The sequence below is a fragment of the Mya arenaria genome, chromosome 15, assembly GCF_026914265.1.
Source record: "Mya arenaria isolate MELC-2E11 chromosome 15, ASM2691426v1".
NCBI classification, from domain to species: domain Eukaryota; kingdom Metazoa; phylum Mollusca; class Bivalvia; order Myida; family Myidae; genus Mya; species Mya arenaria.
In genome coordinates, this window is record NC_069136.1 from 31,182,196 (window position 1) to 31,200,662 (window position 18,467).

Here is an 18,467-nt window from a genome sequence, read left to right on the forward strand (position 1 = left end):
ACACTCCCGAACCACGGATATATAGGATCTCACATGAGTTGTCATATGATATAAGATTTTATTAAACGAGCTCAAGAAAATGTTACATAGCGAGCCTCGGGCGAGCTTTATAACATTTTCTTGAACGAGTTTAATAAAATATTATATTTTTTGACAACGAATGTGAGATTCGTTTTATCACATGACTTAAAACATAAAAATAAAACATATAAAATAAACCCTTTTTAACGCTATGAGTACGCACGCTTTTCACGCCTTTTTTCTATATGGAATGTATTGGCGGAAATGAGTCACGTCAAAGTTATATTACACGTGTTAAATATAAAGAAATTCGTAATGATTATATTACATGAAAAACAAGCGATGTCATGTGATAAAATCAGATCTAGCAAATTCAACGATAATGCTACCAAGACCCGTATCTATATTCACACAAAAGTAAAAACACTCTAGAGGCCACATTTTTATATGAATCTTTATAAAATTTGGTCAGAATGCTAGTTAATTCGAGTGAGTTTAAAACTGAGTCATATTAGGTCAAAATTAGAAGTATGTCCGTCCGTCTGTCCGTTTGTCCGTCCGTCCGTCTGTCTGTCTGTCTTCCGGTAATGTCAAACACCCCCGGGGACGTAGACATGGTTGCGCGTCAAAATCGCAAGAAGGTTTAAAGAGTAGTTTAAAAAGATTTAAAAGAATGTTTAAAAGGGTTAACTAGAAATACATTCTGCATGCCCACGGGCAGATGTCGAGCCCGCTTTGTAGGTTTAAATTTTCACAGAAAGATTCATAATGGACATTTGTGAAGATGAAAGAATGATAATGACCTTGACCTTTGATATTGTGACCCCAAAAACAATAGGGGTCATTTACTCAATATGGGTGATCATCCTATCAGGTTTGGCAGCTGAAGGTTGAACAATAATTAAGTTATTGAGCGGAAACCGTTTTCAGTTTTAAGGTCTATGTAACCTTGAACTTGTTATTTGACATTTGACCTCTAAGTGTGACCTTGACCTTTGCCACAGAGACATAATTTTTTCGCGCGACACACCGCCTTGCCATGGAGAACATTTATGCCAAATTATATTAAAATCCCTCCATCCATATAGAAGTTATGCTCCGGACACGGATTTTGCGCCGACTCCAAGTGTGACCTTGACCTTTGACGAGCGGATCTGGGTGGTGTGCGCGACACGTCTTCTAATTAAGGTTAAAATATATCTCAAGTTAATGTTAAATTCCTTCAAAAAATGAGCGAGATATTTCGTCACGCAATCTGATTGGCACATACGAAATAAACAAGTCTCCGTGACGTCATATGGGCTGGCCACCGCTCTTCCGAATAACGGACGCGATCGTCGTGTTAATAAGATGCAATCGATTTTCTTAGAAGATAATCCAATAAATCGACTATTATTCTTTTGATATAAGTAGAAATAATATAAATGATAATATAAATATAAGAAATGAACGCCTTCTCGCTATAGTTCAACGGGTATATGAATACAACAAGTAGCGTGCATAGTTAACGTAAACCCCTTCGGGGTTTACGAACTATGCACGAGACTTGTTGTATTCATATAATCGTGAACCGACGCGAGAAGGCGTTCATTTCTTAAATATAGCTGCACTGAACTGCTCAGGGGTAGGGAGGAGGGCAACAGTAAGTGGTAGGTTGTTCCAATGGTACACAGTCCTGGGGAAGAAAGAACATTTATGATAATAAGAGGTTGCTGTAATTAACCTGTAACTCAGATCTTTTGCATGAATTGCTTATCCTTTTTGTGCTAAATGATTTCTAAAACCACTTTTCGAATGGTCATGAAAAGAAAAAAGGGATAATATTTTTAAGTCATTCATCATTGCTAGTTCCATTAATCTGTGTGGGACGTTTAATCACTATACAACTTTGATGACTACGAAAATGATTCAAATCACTAACAAACACTTGTCACTTACAGTGCACTTACAGTGATTCTGCTTGTATAATTAATAATTATTTAATTTCAATCGCAGAGAGGTTTATATAGTTGACTCCTAATCCAGTTGCACAGATTCGATTCTTAGGCGAGGAAGCTATCGAAGTATGTTACATCAGATCAGGATTAGACGAGTTCTGGTAAGAAGTCCAACGATACTAGATTGAAATCCAGCCACCCTCGCCCCCTGAAAACTAGCTAGTTCTGTGATTATAAATATTTTTGATTGTTGATATTCAAACAGGCCGTAAATTACAACAAGTAGTTGCGTATTTTGTTGATGGAACGTTCCTATGCAGTCCATCGCCTATGTTTTAAATGATAAACTGAGCAGCGCACAGTTTGTATGCCTGTCACCCATACACGACCCTGGTAGGCGTCGAACTCACAACGGTGAGGGGCAAGTGATTCTCGGTCGGAGACTTTAACCATTTTTTCTTTCCACACAAATAGGCATCGGTAGTGGTAATCCCTGAAGCTTGGATCAATTCCATCTAACTGCGGTCAAAAAAAAACGTGCAGTATGGACGCATGCACGGACGGGTGCCATCTCTCCTCCGATGTCTATGGATGAAGATAATTATGTTGTGCAAGTGTACCTTAGATAGGTTAGGTCAAGGTTTGGATTGGGGGGGGGGGTCCTTATTCTATAGGGGGTCACATTTCTACGTGAGGGGTCATTTTTCTACGTGTGAGGAGTCATAATATAATGACCCCCCAGTCATAATATAATGACCCCCCGGTCAATATTTTATATAAAATAATGACCGGGGGTCATTATTTTATATAAAATAATGACCGGGGGGTCATTATTCTATGGGGGTCACTTTACAACGTTACACCGGCACGTGCTCTCTACAGCTGTGAGATAAAGGAAAACAAGTTGTATAAGTTGTCCTTAATGTCGGAGCAAATCAACATCCTTTCAAATGTCAACAGAATGTGTTAGGATAGCAACATACGCTGTATTGCAATGTTTGTGTAGGCGTTATGCTTTGAGCATTATTGATTATCTTATCTTTGTGATAGCGTTAACGCCATTGCGATGCATAACATATTTAATATGATTTGCAATAGTGTTTTTTTTTTTAAAAATTGCCGCTCGTTTCTAAGCCTTTGAAAATTAAATATATTTTATGTGCACTCTAAAAAAAGAACCAAGAATAATTCATGTGAAGTGTTATTCAAATCGACTCAAAATTGTGAGAGTGTGAGCTTAACATATTTGTTATTTATCGCTTAGAATTTCATAATTATTTTTGTATAGTGACTATGGGTGGCCATTATTCTCAAAAACAAACTGTTGACAGTAAGTAACTTTATATAACAATCCAGGCGGATGGAGATGTAAAATAATTCTTGAACTATTTTTTGATTGGGAAATGAAGATTATCTTTTATGAATAAGATATTCCTTTCACCTTCAAGGATGTCAGTAGAAATGAAGAAAACAAATCTTGGTCATGTACAGACACAGATAAAGTCATAAAAGAGGACACATTTTCACTGGGTTTATCATTATTGTTCAACAAACCTTTCAAACGAGGTTATTTTCTGAGTAATAGAGTGATGGATACTATAAACCCATTCACGAAAAGGGGGTAGTCAATCAGCTGTTATGAACTTAAGATGAATTACACTGCTAATTTATTTTGGGAAATTGTTTACAAGATGTATGCATGTAAATGTTGCAGGGCTATCCCTTCCAAACATTAAAGAAAAAAATGCATACTATGTTTTGTAAGAATTTATTTGCGGTTAAAATTTCTGCACAAAAGTATTTTATTTATGGAGAACTATGCCGAATTGATTTTTATTCAATGCGATTAGCACATATTGGTATGATAGTTTATCCTGTCACTTGCATACAAATCGGTCGAATTAAAAAAGGTGTCCTGCAAATGTTAGTTTATTAATAATACAGTAGTCCACGTTATGTTTAGCCACAGTCAGTTGGTCATGTGACCGCGAAAACGGACTTCTTTTCTATTCTGGAATGTCAGAGGAAAAGTACAAAGAATGTTTCAGAATCTTATTCATAGTCCGCCAACAACAAACCTCAGCATTCACATATTCATGATGGTTCGATCACTGAATGATGATGACATTAGCAACGGAAATTTGTCAGAAAATTTACATGTGCACCACACCCGCTAGTGCTAAAAATGAGCAGCATTCAACGATTGTTAATTCCATTTCTCTGTCAATGACAAAATCTTACTTTCACAAGACACTCTTGATCTTGAACCATAGGCATGTGTTATCTGTGACTTGTGGAGTAATTGTAACATGATAAGATAATGGTTTAATGACTGATCCACACAACGTTTATGGCCGGATTTGGCCCATAATTGAACTCGACCGAGATCTTATCATATTAAACACATTTTCAATTAAAATATGCTAGTTTTTTACGTTTTAATCCGGTAAGACGCACATTCGAACACTACTATGATGCTATTCCTTTTGATATGATTAGGATTCGTGAAGAAATGAAAGCGATAAATCCGTAAAAAAAAGTTTAAAATATTGCATTAACTATAAATCACGGGCAACAACTCTTGACGTTCATCAGAATTTACAATATTGTAACTCAAGGGCAATCACTTTCATTCTGAGTTTGTTAGTTTTGTATTTGCGATTGAAATTCGTGGAAATATACTCAGAAAGGAAGAAGTATCCACGTCATATTTATTTCCATTTCGGCTAAAGCAAATTTATTCACAAAATCAGAAGTTAAATGTCGATGGAAGTTAAGAACTTCAATTAAACTCAAAAAACAAATGTTTGCACGAACAAGCGCGTGTTTTTCAATATGCAGCACTTGCTTCCATTTAAATGAAAACAAACATATATGAATGAATATTACGTTTCCTGGAGGACATGCCAGTTGTTATTTCATGCTTTATATAACACCAGTGTTAGAAGTTACAACTGTAGGTCTGGCTGTGCATGTGTTACAGCTATTGTCACATGTCTTGGTGTGCAGTATGTATAAATGATGTCATCTGTCACTATAATACTTTATCTCCATTCACTACACGCTTTACGTTTTTTTTATTGGTTTATAAATATAAATTTAATGAGCACGTCCTCATAAATCATAATGAATCATTCTTGTACACTTCAACCTTGATTCATTTCAACTCTTTTGTTTCATAATTTAACTTTCAAATTCTGTTATTAGTGTGGTTTAGTTTTCTAGTCATGCATTTCTACGTGAACAAACACCAACAGGTTGATAAGTATGATTACATGGATATGAAAGAACAGCGGGGAAACACTCATTTCATGAACAATCAAAATGGCGGTGTCATCATTTGGTCGTATAATTCTCCACTAATTATTTAGTAGTTCATCACATTTCTGCGCGTTATTGTAGACACAATGCTCTGTTTTAACTCTCTGATAATTTATGAATCATATTTGTTGCACTCAAAATTTGAGGAAGTACTGTCTTATTGAGTAAGGTGAGGCATTTAAAAGATCACATACTCTAGCATTGTAAACTTAACGAATACGTATAATGACTTCGTTATGATATGCAGAAAACAGCAATCAATCAAGATATCATGCAGTGTTAGATGTACTAATGTTGTGACAAGATATGAAACAACAGCAAGATAAAGAGGGCTGAATCTCTTAATTTAATGTAAGTACAGCCCCAGCTCCATTGACAATACACGCGTGTATAAGAGAAGTGTTTACATGTACGCGATGTGGAAAAGTCACTAACAAACATGTTGAGTGTAACAAATATTAAGTTATTTTGAGATAGGTAGTTTTCACAAAACTTTATTATAACTTGCTTTTTTATTGCTGTTGTTATCTTCCTGTTCTTACATATATCGTTAGAACCAAAAACCTACCTTGCATGCCACCTTCCTGTGGCACAAGTCCGGTCGCTGGACCGACAGGGGCCGGCGTTGGCTGTTCTGTGGGATTTGTTGCTAAAGCACAACCCAGGGAGCAGCCGCTAGGGCAACACTTTTCATCCCCGGGGCACTGCATGTCAGAATAACAGTTATATGCACAACGCGGACTTGTAGGCAGTGAGCCCCGACTGCAAAATCCACCCTTTGTTATATTCACTCGTATCCCAGATTGACCGGACACAGGATAGAACATGTAATAGTAGCCATAGGTGTCTTCCTGTATTGTGGATACTTCACCTTGTATTTGTTGATCTTGGCCTGTGTGTGGGAAATGATTATGAATATCAGAGGGAAGCAAAGAACATTAAGTTAAAGATTAGCTCTCCCTGCCAAATGAAACACAAGGGACCAGATCTTATGAAGCCTGTACACGTATTTTTTCAAAGGATTTTACCTGAAAATCCTGATCCCACGTCAACCCCTGAGGTGCCCGAACCACTACGATCATGCAAATGGTTAGTACCCGTGCTTTGATCATTTACCCGACGGAAAGGTCCTTGGTCAAATCCTTGCCCAGTTGTTGGGTCAATAAATCCTGGCGGAGCTCCAAATCCTCCAACCATCGGACCTCCTTGAGGGAAGCCTCCAGGCGAGCCGCCGAAACCTGTTTGTCCGGAGAATTGACCAGGAGGTGCTCCAAATGGCATCCCAGTCTGGCCTGTTCCTCTAAGCTGCATACCAGGTTGGCTTGCTCCTCCAAACGCCAACGAATTAGGAGCTTGTGGGTTGAACATTGTAGCTGGGGTTCCAATTATTCCTTGGTTAAACCGCTGGCCAAAGCCACTTCCCTGGCCACCTGGAGCATTAGAACCCCACTCCATACCGGGCATGGTGTTTTGTGGGGCGCCGAGCGTAGATGGCACCGATATACCAGTTCCGGGGCCAGACGGACCACCTTGCATTGCCTGGTTTAGCATAATGGCCTCCTGCATAGCTACAATGGGAAACAATGCTAGTTATGAAATTGTATGTTTATAACAAGAAACGCCGCAATGCGTCAAACCAAGCTTTCAAAGATCAACAGAGGAACTACAGCCCACACGATATCCCATGAAAGGTCTTCATAAACCTTTCCTACACACCAAGGTTGGCCACACTGTGTCAACCCCAGCTAAAGATATTCAGTTTCAATAGTTTGTTCTATTTTAAGTAACAGTGATATTGACATTGAACCTAGGGGCATCAAACGGTTTCCAAAAACTTTAAACGTGTGGTCACAATATGTCAACCCATACTTAAGTGTTCAGTATCATAGGCGAGTTTGACGTCGCCAACGACGTACTACGTTCTTGAATATGATTTCACTTAATGAACACCAGTCGCCAAATGTACACGTGACTCAATACCATTTACCTATATACATACACATGGCAAAAAACATAGCGCAACATCTGTCAATTTGATTGATTCCTTGTTCTAAATTGGTTTGCTAACATACATTTATAATTAAATAACAATTAAACAAAAGTACGATAAGTGGATGTTGTAAATAAATATATTGATAAATTAGTTCATTGTTATCGTATGGTTACAAAACATGAATGGTGAAGTACACGGTATATTAGTTTTAAAAAGGAGTTAGTTATCAACATATGATTGTTTAATTAGCTGATGTCAACTCAGTACTCACTGATGCAGCCTGGCTGCGGGCGGCCGGTCCCATGTCTCACCATGGAGCACGTGTAGCCAACTGGACATGTCTGCAAAAGCAGGGCAATTTTCTGTACAAATATAATGTATTTATCGCGCATGTAGTGTTAAGATAAACTATAAGTAAGAGTGCAAAGCAGTACTAGCAGTACTAGCAAGATTACTTCTTGTTTAAAGATGGACAGGCTTGAAATTTAGTTATGTTTAAGTATATCACTTCTAGAAAGGAACGACATAATGGACAATAGTGAAAAGGCAATATATGGCGTTTGTTATCGTCATAGCAGCTGCTACGAACAACGAGAGGCATGGCATTTGCATGAACTATAAACAGTGGAAACAGACCCTTGCTTTTTTCTGTTTTTTTTTATCAGGGAAGAATTTTTCAAAAATGTAATCCTTAAATCAAATTGATATTTTCCATAAAAATAGACATGTAGTTTTGTCAGTGTGTCTATGCATATCTAAAGGAATTTATTTGTCTGTTTAGATTTTAGTAATATATCAGTTGATTTATCTGGTGGTGTTTGGTTGATAGTTCCTGACCTAAGTTTTGTTTTTAATGCGGCTGGTAAATAGCTAACAAGTGTTAAGTATTTTAAGAAATCTTGTTCATAAATGTCAAACAGAAATCTTATTTCATTGAAATTGTAGCAGGAATTGGTTCTGTAATCATACATATGTTGCACAACTTAACACCTTTTTGATACAAATATAAGGTGCGACCATTGTGCTTAAAAGGTTTGTTATTCCATATAACCATTTTGCTTTATATATAAACGTTATTATTTTCATCATACGTATTTTGTTTTGTTTTATCCATGTTTTAAGCATGCCGTCTGATCAAGAGCTTTTGTTGCTTTGCATATCTTTAAGAGCAGTTTCGCATTAAAAATATGTAAATGAATATTCGTTTGCATTTTTTTCTTCTCCAGTTTATATCAATTTTGGTTTTTGAATAAGATTTTCATGTCTTTAACAACTATGTGTTTGTGTTCAAAGTGTAGTTTTTTTAAAGTTTACTTCTTCAATTTATGTGGTTTATTGTTCAAGTGCCAACATATTGTAATTTGTTTGAATGCTAAAGGCAGTAGGCGTCTGTTAAATTTGTGGAGTTAATAAAATAAGTAATTATTTCTCCATTTCTCGTAGGTTTACCTGTATTTCCATTTTTCTCATCAATATTTGTATTGAAGGCTGTATTAATTGGGGCCGTAAACGTTTTCTAGTATTATCTCGAAGTCGTTCAATATGGTTTTGAGGATTAAAATTTGTCCTTCACTAATTTAATTTTGTTTAATATTTCCAGTTTGTGTTTTCCATTGAACAATATTGCGAGGCCTTCACTTTTATTTCCACTAAAGATAAAGTCACCTCCCCATTCTGTTTTCCATCTTTAATCAAAGTCTTGTTGAAGACTGAGTGCACTTCTATATCTAAGAAGCATATACATATCATTGTCATACATTTTTAAACATCTAAGTATTTGTTTTCGTTTTGATGCACTGCCTAAACCAAATGTGTTTCCATGGCAAATTATTTTTCCGATAGGCATAGCATTTTACACAAGTGATTTGTCTGTGTTCCACATGTATCATGCTCCTCTTTTCTGCAATATTTCATTTCTATTACTTTCTAATCAACCATCGTACACTCTGGGTGTGAGGTTAACATGGTTGACTGACGTTTTCTTATACTTTTTAATAAAGTCTATATAAGTTTGTATATAATCATTTAAAATATTTGAAAATGCATTACAATATAATGTATTTATGCGTTTTTGCGCACATGCGTGCGTGCGTGTGTATGTTGTATTTGTGTAATGTGACGATGAGTTGTCTATGCTTAAGTCAAAGTATTTTTTGTTTGTTTCTGTTCTTATATCTTGAAATGTCATTAAGTACAAAAATTATATACGAAATGTGGCCGGACAAAAGATTCTTTATGAAACACTTATAATCTTATTGAGTTTGATCATTTAAAAAATGATCCAATTAGTTGTGGTCGATTTCCTCATTCGATGCGAATCTGACTTTATCTCAATATTTAAAATATAAGCCGCATACCATTATATAAAAAAAATGTATAGACAATTTAATTTATTATACCTCACTTCTATAGAACATATAGTAAAAACGCCAGGGCAATATTTTCGACTATCACCCCGCACTATCACCCTCTGCCGCACTGCCACCCTCTGACGCCATGAAATTGAAAATACGCTACAAATACGCCGCCATGTTGGATTTGTTTGTGAAAAATTATGATTAATATAAAACTGACATTGCAACCTTAAAATGCACTACTTATAAAACCTCACTTCTATAGAACATATGAAATTGGCAATACGGTACGAATACGGGATTTACTGATAGTATTTTACTTAAAGTCTGTATCACCTGAGCGCTTTGTTTACCAGCCGACAATTTTTGCCAAAATGGCAGCAAGATTCGCAGCTGTCAGTGAAAATGGTATTTTTAGTCTTTAAAATACTACAGTTTTTGTTCGGTATAATAAAATAGATATTGACTGCCTTGAGGGTGACAGTGCATATTGTCAACCTTCGGAAAACACAAGGCAGTCAATATTTATAGAATATATTTGCCTGGAAAGACTCTGGGTGACACTGGGTGAATCGAGTTAAAGCATTTGCACATACAACGTATGAACGTAAAAAAAAACCGATTAACATGATTAACACAGCAATAACAATGTGGTACAGCACGCTCATTAAAGCAAATTGTGTGAGGTGAGTCTAATATGCAGACCAGACAGACACAAATAATTGGGACAGTATTGTATAAATTGAGCGGTAAAAGAAAACCCAACATCAGATAATGTATTCACCTTTTACGTGTGTTTTACCGACAATACGCAAGTACATTGTATATAGAACTGTAACCTTAACAACATATTATTATTGGTATTTAATCACACTATATCACGGATGCGAAACAGTGGCTCCAGCTCTTTCATGAGCTTTGTATAAAAAAGAGCCAATGACACTTCCGAGCTAGAGCAAAAGAACCGATATCATCGTAATACGTAGGACTCGTTATTTTATTTAAAATCACAATTATGAGGGCTTATTCGAGAAATCGGGAAATGCAGGGCCATATAAATTTGTTTGATCTCCACACGTACTTCGGTTATTTTGTAAACATATTGTTTATGGAGTTATAAAACCGATTCTCCCATCATATTATGTGATATTAGATAAAATAACGAGCCATACTTACGTTTTACGATGATATCCGTTCTTTTGCTCTACCTCGGAAGTGTCATTGGCTCTTTTTATACACAGCTCCTAAAAGAGCTGGAGCCACTGCTTCGCAGCTGTGTATATAGGACGCCCTTGTTGCGTTCCGTATTTGCTATTCGGTCATGTTGTCAAGCGAAGACTATTTTCTAATCTCAGCTAAAATGGCATTGGCCTACGGAACCTACATACGTATACTTTGTAATCAATTAGTGATGTAGTTGATGCTGTTACTTTTCAATTAGAGAACGTGAGTGTGTACATTGTTAAATGAAGTTGAACAAAAAAGTTTCTTTCTTTTTTAAGTATGCATATGATACACTCTATTATATGTGAACAAATATCAACAATTGACTTAGGATTATGTCTAGGACATGGAACAGCCACGATACGCATCCTATTTACACAAACCAATTTATCAAACAAGATGTTTCGCATGGGATACTTACAGTGCATGACATAGCCGGTTGGCCTTGACTAAGGCTCGTGAGCAGGCCACATATCTGTAAAATAAAACATTTAATTCATAGAAAATCTAACAGAATATGTTTTTGTACAGAAGTTAAAACAAACATATATCAGTTATGTCATGCCGTTTGAAGTATAGACTAACTTAGTCTAAATACATAAACAATAAACAAGCATTTATGTATTCTATTTTGTGATTGGTGTCGTGTGTGCTCTTGCTGCTCGTCTTATAAGGTTTAATTGGCTCTTGTTCCATTAACCAAACTGGCCATACTTCTGGTCCAGTGCCATTCACCAAGCTTGCGAGTCGTTTGGTCTTTACGCCATTCAACAAACTGGCGAGACGTTTGGTCTTTACGCCATTCAACAAACTGGCGAGACGTTTGGTCTTTACGCCATTCAACAAACTGGCGAGACGTTTGGTCTTTACGCCATTCAACAAACTGGCGGGACGTTTGGTCTTTACGCCATTCAACAAACTGGCGAGACGTTTGGTCTTTATGCCATTCAACAAACTGGCGAGACGTTTGGTCTTTATGCCATTCAACAAACTGGCGGGACGTTTGGTCTTTATGCCATTCAACAAACTGGCGGGACGTTTGGTCTTTACGCCATTCAACAAACTGGCGAGACGTTTGGTCTTTATGCCATTCAACAAACTGGCGAGACGTTTGGTCTTTATGCCATTCAACAAACTGGCGAGACGTTTGGTCTTTATGCCATTCAACAAACTGGCGAGACGTTTGGTCTTTATGCCATTCAAGAAACTATTGTGTGTCAATAGTAATATGTTAAGGGAAGTATTTTCTACAACTTTATGTTCGGCACACAACCTTATGTTCGGCACGCAACCCCTAAATTGAAGAAGGAAGATAAATCGAGAAGAAAATATGATAAAAGCAATATGAAAGTTAAAGGGGTTGATTAGCTATTGAGTATAGAATCAGGGGATCGAACGTAAATTATTTTTGCGGATTTTTAAGTTAGGGACATGTTCAATACAGAGCAAAATTAGGGATTCTTTGAGTATTTTAGAGTTTCGAAGGCTATTTTGACCTGGTAAGTTAGTATATATTAATCTTATCGCATTTTAAATACGCCTTCCCGGAGGCCAGGGGCCATATCACAGAAGCATCTTAAGTTAATATTTTACCTTTTCCTTAAATTCAACAATTTCCTTATCTGATTCATTTGACTGGAAGCAAGTCATATGCTTAGTGTATATTCTGCAATTAAAATATGGACATTTAAGTTTTTAAAGATGAAAACTCCATTTTAAAGATTAGCTTTTCAATGAAATTTATCATCTCCAAATTTTACACTTAAGTTAAAATATGTTAAACATTTCTTAAGATGCTTCTGTAATATGGACCCAGATGTGTAAGCTCTCGTCGGATTTTTAACCTATGTTTCTAGAGACCTTAACAAAAAATCCTAAATGAATAAGCTGAACGATTATTTGTTAACAAAGGAAATTAAGGGAATACAGAAATTTGCTTGACTTGAAACTGTGTTTAACGTCAAAATATACTGGCCCTGGAACCATTTTAGTTATTTTGTGCAATTGTCATGGGTACTATATGGCCATTTTATGTTTAACACCTTTAAGGTTTACCGTAGTATGTATGTAGTATTATGCAGTTTTTGTTAACTGCAGAATCAGAATAAATGTGCGTTAATATAAGTGTAATTAAGACACGAACTGTAACAAATGTTAATGATTGTACAAAAGGTAATGCGTTACCCAATACGGACGTTTCGCGTATTTGTTATGAAAAATAACCTACCAAATACACGTGTACACTATTCTAGCTCTTCATATATGTGCTTATTAAATTATTACTCTTTATTTCAACGTACTCTTCATGTTATAGAATGTCTAACATGATGGTAAATAAAACACAAATGATTATCAACCTGAAACTATTTTACCAAGGAAATCATGAAAATACGTCAAAAAGCAATGGAGGTCCATGCACCCCCCCCCCCCCCCCGCCAGTTGGACAAGGATTTCATTAAACACTGCAAAATGCATCATTTTACACTAACCATAGACACATTGTTCTTGTGGAAGGACCCTCGCCGCCCCTATCAACGACGGTATCGAAGGTATAAAAACCTCATTTACCATGCCATTAGTTGAAAATATTAAATAAGCGTGATGACACCCTCAGCCCACTTGCACCCCCTCCCCCTCGCCATAGTTATGAAATCTTGGAACTACAGTGAAAAATGAAGAGAATAAGAACATTAAAACAACAGAGGCGGTAATCACGTGATACATTGTTTTGATACCAAGCACCAAAAAAATGCTGCGCCCAGTGAGACGGTATGTAGTTTTGTTTATTTTCTCTCCATAATTAAACAATTAAATTTCCTAACATCAACCATGTTCCAGTGCCCAATTCTCCCTGTAATATGGTACCTTCATTTTGTCAGACAGTTCTGTAGTTTACTTGGAATGCGTGTCACAAGTTTTCAATCGAGGCGAAATGTGCTGCGGAAATCTTTGAACCAAGCATGAACTGTCCATTTTTTTTCTAAATTTCGTCAATTATATACGCAATTTCGTTTACAGAGCTATTTATGAACATTTCATGTGTAGCCTTATCGATATGCCCTAAGTTATGTTACCATAGCAACGTACGCATTTTTCGGTAATAACGCTACAACCTTTTTCGAACCAAGCACTTACGGAATATTATTCGAACCAAGCACTATATAATTTTTTATATTGTTGCAGAATATGTTATGCCGACATTGTGGGAAATCATACAAGACTTAAGGCGCATTAAGTATACATTAAAGAAAACATACAGGCTCAACACCATACAGATGCTGTGAGCATATATATGTTCTTTAGCCAAAGCCACTCAAAACGCCACAAGTAAACTATCCGATTCAGATTGCCATATTTCGAAGTCGTTACATTTATGTTTATGCATATCAAATATTAACTTAAATATAAATAAACATTTTAAATGTTACAATTTGCAAATACAGGATACAAATATTCTTAAAATAGTTATTAAATCATATTTCAGAGGTTGTGCCCATAGTGAGGAAATGCAGAGCCAGTGTACCGACTGTGACAAAGCGTTCGCCACAAATGGGGATTTGTTTAACCATCGGGGAATGGTACATACAGACGCCCAGATCGAATGTGAAATGTGTGGTGCTAAATACCACATTCGACGAGATCTGGTGGCTCATCTGTTATTCCACCGAGGGGAGGAAATGTAGCTGTGGAATACGCTTCACGTTCCGGCCTGAGCTACTATAGAAGCGTCCAGAAGTGCGCAAATAAGTGATTAAGTGAACTGTTTTATTTATTTATTTTTTAAACAGACTAATGTTATCATCTGCTTGCGATAATCGGTTCTTAACCCAATTGAATGTTATATCAATCTGTGATAATCTTCAGTTTATGTTTGCGATTTGTAATTACTATGTTTATGATACAGTTTTCGATTTTTGTTTAATTACTGTAATATGTTCATGGTTGTATGTATTTGCATAAGTCAGAGTATAATTATACAATATTTATTACACGAATATAGCATGTTCATGTTAACAATGGTTTATACACATTCTATACATACACTCATACTGTTATGTTAGTTATGTGTCTTGTTTTCACGCTGCATGCTTTTGTCATAAAAATAATGAAAATAATCAACATTTATTCGAATTGATTATTTGTTCCTCAGCCATTTCCCGAAACTAATACTCTTAAAGTATAAGTAATTTATAAGCATACTGTTAATTGATATAGTTTTGATGCTATAAAATACAATATTTTAAGGTATGCAGATCAATAAGAGACAATTCGACAGACGCATACAATGTACAGAGCTAAAATGTATAGCAACATATGTTCTCTTGGTTTATTTTAAACGTTAAAATATGCGAAAATAGTGTACTCAGTTGAAATACAATGTACAATGATGTTCAGTACACGTCACAATGAATAAATACTATGGTAAATCGTTATTAATTTCAAGCCTATCCGTTTTGTAGTAGCCATTTTCGAGTAATTTCTACTGGCTTTCTCCCAACGCACAACCAGATTGCCCTTTAGCGAGGCGTTTCTATCTGTTGAAACAGTCGTATATTTTCCGGCCTGGCAATCTTTTCCGTGCTGATAAGTCAAATGCATGATACCTGTTAATTGAAAATACATGAGTTTAGTTAAGAGTTAAAATAAACGATCACAACAAAATAGTACTTAGGAATGAATTGTTGTATCGTATACAAAGAAATGGCCATTATATTATGCGAGTTAATGTATAGATGAAAATAAAATACCGCCAACATGGTGCAGTCATTGCAGAAACATTTCCTGATATATTTTTTATATAACTTCAAATCCATATCTTCGATGCATGTTTTAATAGATGTTTTAATGATTTTCAAATAACTCTGAGCGGAGAAATTGTGTGATATTGTTTTTAAATTAGAGTTTTACCATAAAAATAACGATGCTCGGACTGTTCAATAAAATTCTTCTTGAAATTAAATGGTATAGTACATTATAAGAATACATATACAATCTTTATAGTACTATGCTACAGGAGTAGTATGCATTTCCAGCTGTTGAACGGCTTGTTTATCAGCATGAAAAAGAAATACATTAAGCGAATAAAATGATGAAGTGCTTGGTTCGAATAATATTTCTTAAGTGCTTGGTTCGAAAAATGATTGTAGCGTTATATCCGCAAAATGCGTACGTTGCTATGGAAACATAACTTAGGGCATATCGATAGGTGTACGGTCAATGTTTATGAATAGTTATGTAAACAAAACTGCGTGTATTACGGACGAAATCTTGAAAAAAATGGACAGTTCATGCTTGGTTCTAATATTTCCGCAGCACATTTGGCCTCGATTGAAAACTTGTGACGCGCATTCCAAGTAAACTACAGAACTGTCTGACAAAATGTAGGTACCATATTACAGGGAGAATTGGGCGCTGGAACATGGTCGATTTTAGGAAATTAAATTGTTTAATTATGGAGAGAAAATAAACAAAAATACATACCGTCTCACTGGGCGCAGGCATTTTATAGTGCTTTGTATCAAAACAATGTACCACGTGATTACCGCCTCTGAACAAGTACACTGCAAAATGAGACCACGTTTCCGCAGTTGCTTGCGGGATAAAAATAGTTGGCAAATGTGAATGTTAATAAACTGCATTGAATAAAATTGTTTTTTTACTTCAGAAATAATGACACTTGTAAAATAAGTGAGGGAAACTTTTACATTTAACGTCACTTTGCTGGTTGGTCATGCATGTCTTATGTCCCATAGTACTAGTAGTTTACCAACACATACAGGTGCCCTATTCATATATAGGTTATTTTTATAATTATGTAGTTGGTCATGGCGTTGTTACATACGTATCTGTACCTATTTAAGATCGAGACAAATCACCATGCCAATATATAAGTATCATCCGGGTACCTGTATATAAATTTGACGTTGCAAAATTAATACGAGTAGAATAGGAAATGCACGGTAAGACGATTTCAAATTAATCAGTGACTTCCACATAATTAATGATTTAAAAACAACAACATTCGGGTCAAAAGTTTAACAATTTATACATAATAGAGTTTGATTCGGGTAAGAATAGTATTGAAACATATTTAACGTTGTTATTTTTCATTAGTTAATGTTATTATTACTTAAAAAAGTTGATATGAAATCAACTAAAGAACTTCAATGTAAATACCCATTTCATTTAGTCGTTTATCAAATCGTGATATAGTAAAGGAAGTAAAAAGTCAAACTTATATATTTAGTATTTTGCTGTATTGGTTTATGTTTTTCTTTTTAATGTTGTAATATAAGTTGACAGTTAATTTTGATAATAATATTGGTCACACTGTGTTGTATATGCGTTATATCAAACGGAGATTTGAAACAATCGCTTTCTTTATACTATTACTCAATTTTATTTTGTTATGTAAAATAATTTTTTAAGCACAATTATTTACTAAGGTAATATCCCTATAGTTCGGGCGACTATGATTTTCGCCTTTTTGTTTATTTTACACGATGCCTTTATCACCAATGCATGAGGTCAATGTTAATGTTAAATTTGTTAACAAAAACGTGTGCAAGATGCGGCGAAAAAAAATCGCCAAACAATTTTTTTAAACAATAATGTCAACATACCACGCATAAAATAAGTTGGTATCCCGTTTGTGAAGACATGATGCACACTCCGGGTTTGATGTTGTTAATCCAAGCTCGTTTCTAGTTAATAATAAAATAAATAATCATTTCCTTTAAATAAGCTACCACAAGCCACTTAAATAGGAGTGCGTTATTCATCATTAGTATGCATACGTCAACCGAAGTCGAACGCTTGTCAATCGTAAATGTCATCAGGCCGAGACAGGCATATCTTATAACGCTTATTGTAAATAAAAGGTAACATGGCTGCCGTGAAATATGACGTTACTTAATTTAACTCGTATTGTTTACATGCATCAGTGTATTGAATGTGTTAACAGAAGTGCGCTCGCTTTCAAAAACATGTCAGCTCAGGCCGAGACAGTGAGCAATAGTTTTAATGTTCATGTTTGAAAGGATAGATACGATAGCATCTATTCAATTTGGTTTAATCGTATACGCGTTTACCTTTTATATTTATAAAGATAAATAACAGGGAAAAAGACAATCTCACGAATCTCACAGTGTATGGCTTATTGTCTACAAGTTTCAATTTGCACTACACACACTAATTGCAATAAATATTTGGATAAATACAGTATGGACATTTAAAAACAAAACCAATACGGTTTTTATTTCTTGTAGACTTTATGTTTGCGAAAAATAACACGATTTCCTTATCAAAACATATTTAACAAATTATGAATACAACCATCTTGCAATGAAGTGATTATAATGGTTCAAAATCACTATAATGCAAACATGGCCAGTCAGATTGTAAGTGACCAGTATATGACGTGGATGCTTATCTGACCAATCGATCTCGGTTCATAGAGGGCAATGGTACGTGTGAACTTATAAGTGACCAGTATATGACGTGGATGCTTATCTGACCAATCGATCTCGGTTCATAGGGGGCAACGGTACGTGTGAACTTGTAAGTGACCAGTATATGACGTTGATGCTTATCTGACCAATCGATCTCATTTCATAG

The 18,467-nt window shown here is 35.6% G+C and overlaps 1 protein-coding gene across 5 annotated transcripts in view; it reads right to left on the reverse strand.

Moving 5' to 3' along the window:
• LOC128218765 (uncharacterized) overlaps positions 1 to 17,658 on the reverse strand; it is a 37,160-nt gene extending 19,502 nt beyond the window's left edge. Inside the window, exons 1-6 of one of the 5 annotated variants that reach the window (XM_052926458.1) lie at positions 17,474 to 17,650; positions 11,272 to 11,325; positions 7,544 to 7,613; positions 6,308 to 6,847; positions 5,848 to 6,171; positions 2,821 to 2,840 (exon numbers count right to left, since the gene is read on the reverse strand). In XM_052926458.1, the coding sequence (XP_052782418.1) occupies positions 2,821 to 2,840; positions 5,848 to 6,171; positions 6,308 to 6,847; positions 7,544 to 7,613; positions 11,272 to 11,325; positions 17,474 to 17,512 (1,047 nt within the window). In that variant the 5' untranslated portion in view covers positions 17,513 to 17,650. Of the gene's footprint in view, positions 1 to 2,820; positions 2,841 to 5,847; positions 6,172 to 6,307; positions 6,848 to 7,543; positions 7,614 to 11,271; positions 11,326 to 17,473 lie in introns of all 5 variants that reach the window. The other 4 variants (XM_052926455.1, XM_052926457.1, XM_052926459.1 and 1 more) reach the window with 4 other exon arrangements.
• Between the last annotated feature and the right edge of the window lie 809 nt (positions 17,659 to 18,467).